We start from the raw sequence: 507 nt of genomic DNA, 5'->3' as shown, positions 1-507 counted from the left end.
CATACTGGCTGCCCCCTCCCCCCCCCTTCACCCCCTCCCGCCCCCGGCAACCAGGCGCCGGACACAGAAGCTGGAGACCGAGTGGAAGGTGTGGGCTTTGCGGGGAGAGGGGGTCAGGGTGGCGGTGGTGGTGGCTGCCACTGCTACTGCTACTGCTACTGCCACTGCCCGTCCGGGACTTACCCGTCTCATTGGCGGGTGCCGGGGCCGCCCTCATCAGGGTCCTCTGGGGGTGGTTCCGTACATGGAACCAGCTTGCCACCCGGATACCGTCCCATGGGTCATTTGGTCGGACTGCTGAGTCCACGGGGCGAGGGAGGGTTTAGGGGTTGCGGCCGCCCCGCGGGGCCCCCGAGGCGCACCCCGAGCTGCCCGGAAGTGCAAAGCTGCACCTGCATAGACTGTAGGCCGTGTCGTAAAAAGTACGGCTCAGTTCCTTTCTCCTCCCCTCGCTTTAGTTATGCACAATCACATCCCCTTATTCCCCCCCACTCTCACTCACTCCCG

At 65.3% G+C, this 507-nt stretch overlaps 1 protein-coding gene across 1 annotated transcript in view; it reads left to right on the top strand.

Annotated features, from left to right (window-relative positions):
• Positions 1 to 507, top strand: part of VOLCADRAFT_119793 (uncharacterized protein) — a gene marked incomplete at both ends in the record, with an annotated part of 18,831 nt that overhangs the window by 12,864 nt on the left and 5,460 nt on the right. The window contains one exon of the mRNA XM_002957814.1: positions 55 to 198. Within this exon, the coding sequence (XP_002957860.1) occupies positions 55 to 198 (144 nt within the window). The remainder of the gene's footprint in view (positions 1 to 54; positions 199 to 507) is intronic.

Source organism: Volvox carteri (assembly GCF_000143455.1).
Source record: "Volvox carteri f. nagariensis unplaced genomic scaffold VOLCAscaffold_80, whole genome shotgun sequence".
Lineage (NCBI taxonomy): Eukaryota > Viridiplantae > Chlorophyta > Chlorophyceae > Chlamydomonadales > Volvocaceae > Volvox > Volvox carteri.
Note: the sequence above shows the minus strand (reverse complement) of the source record. Positions and strands in the feature narration are given on the sequence as shown.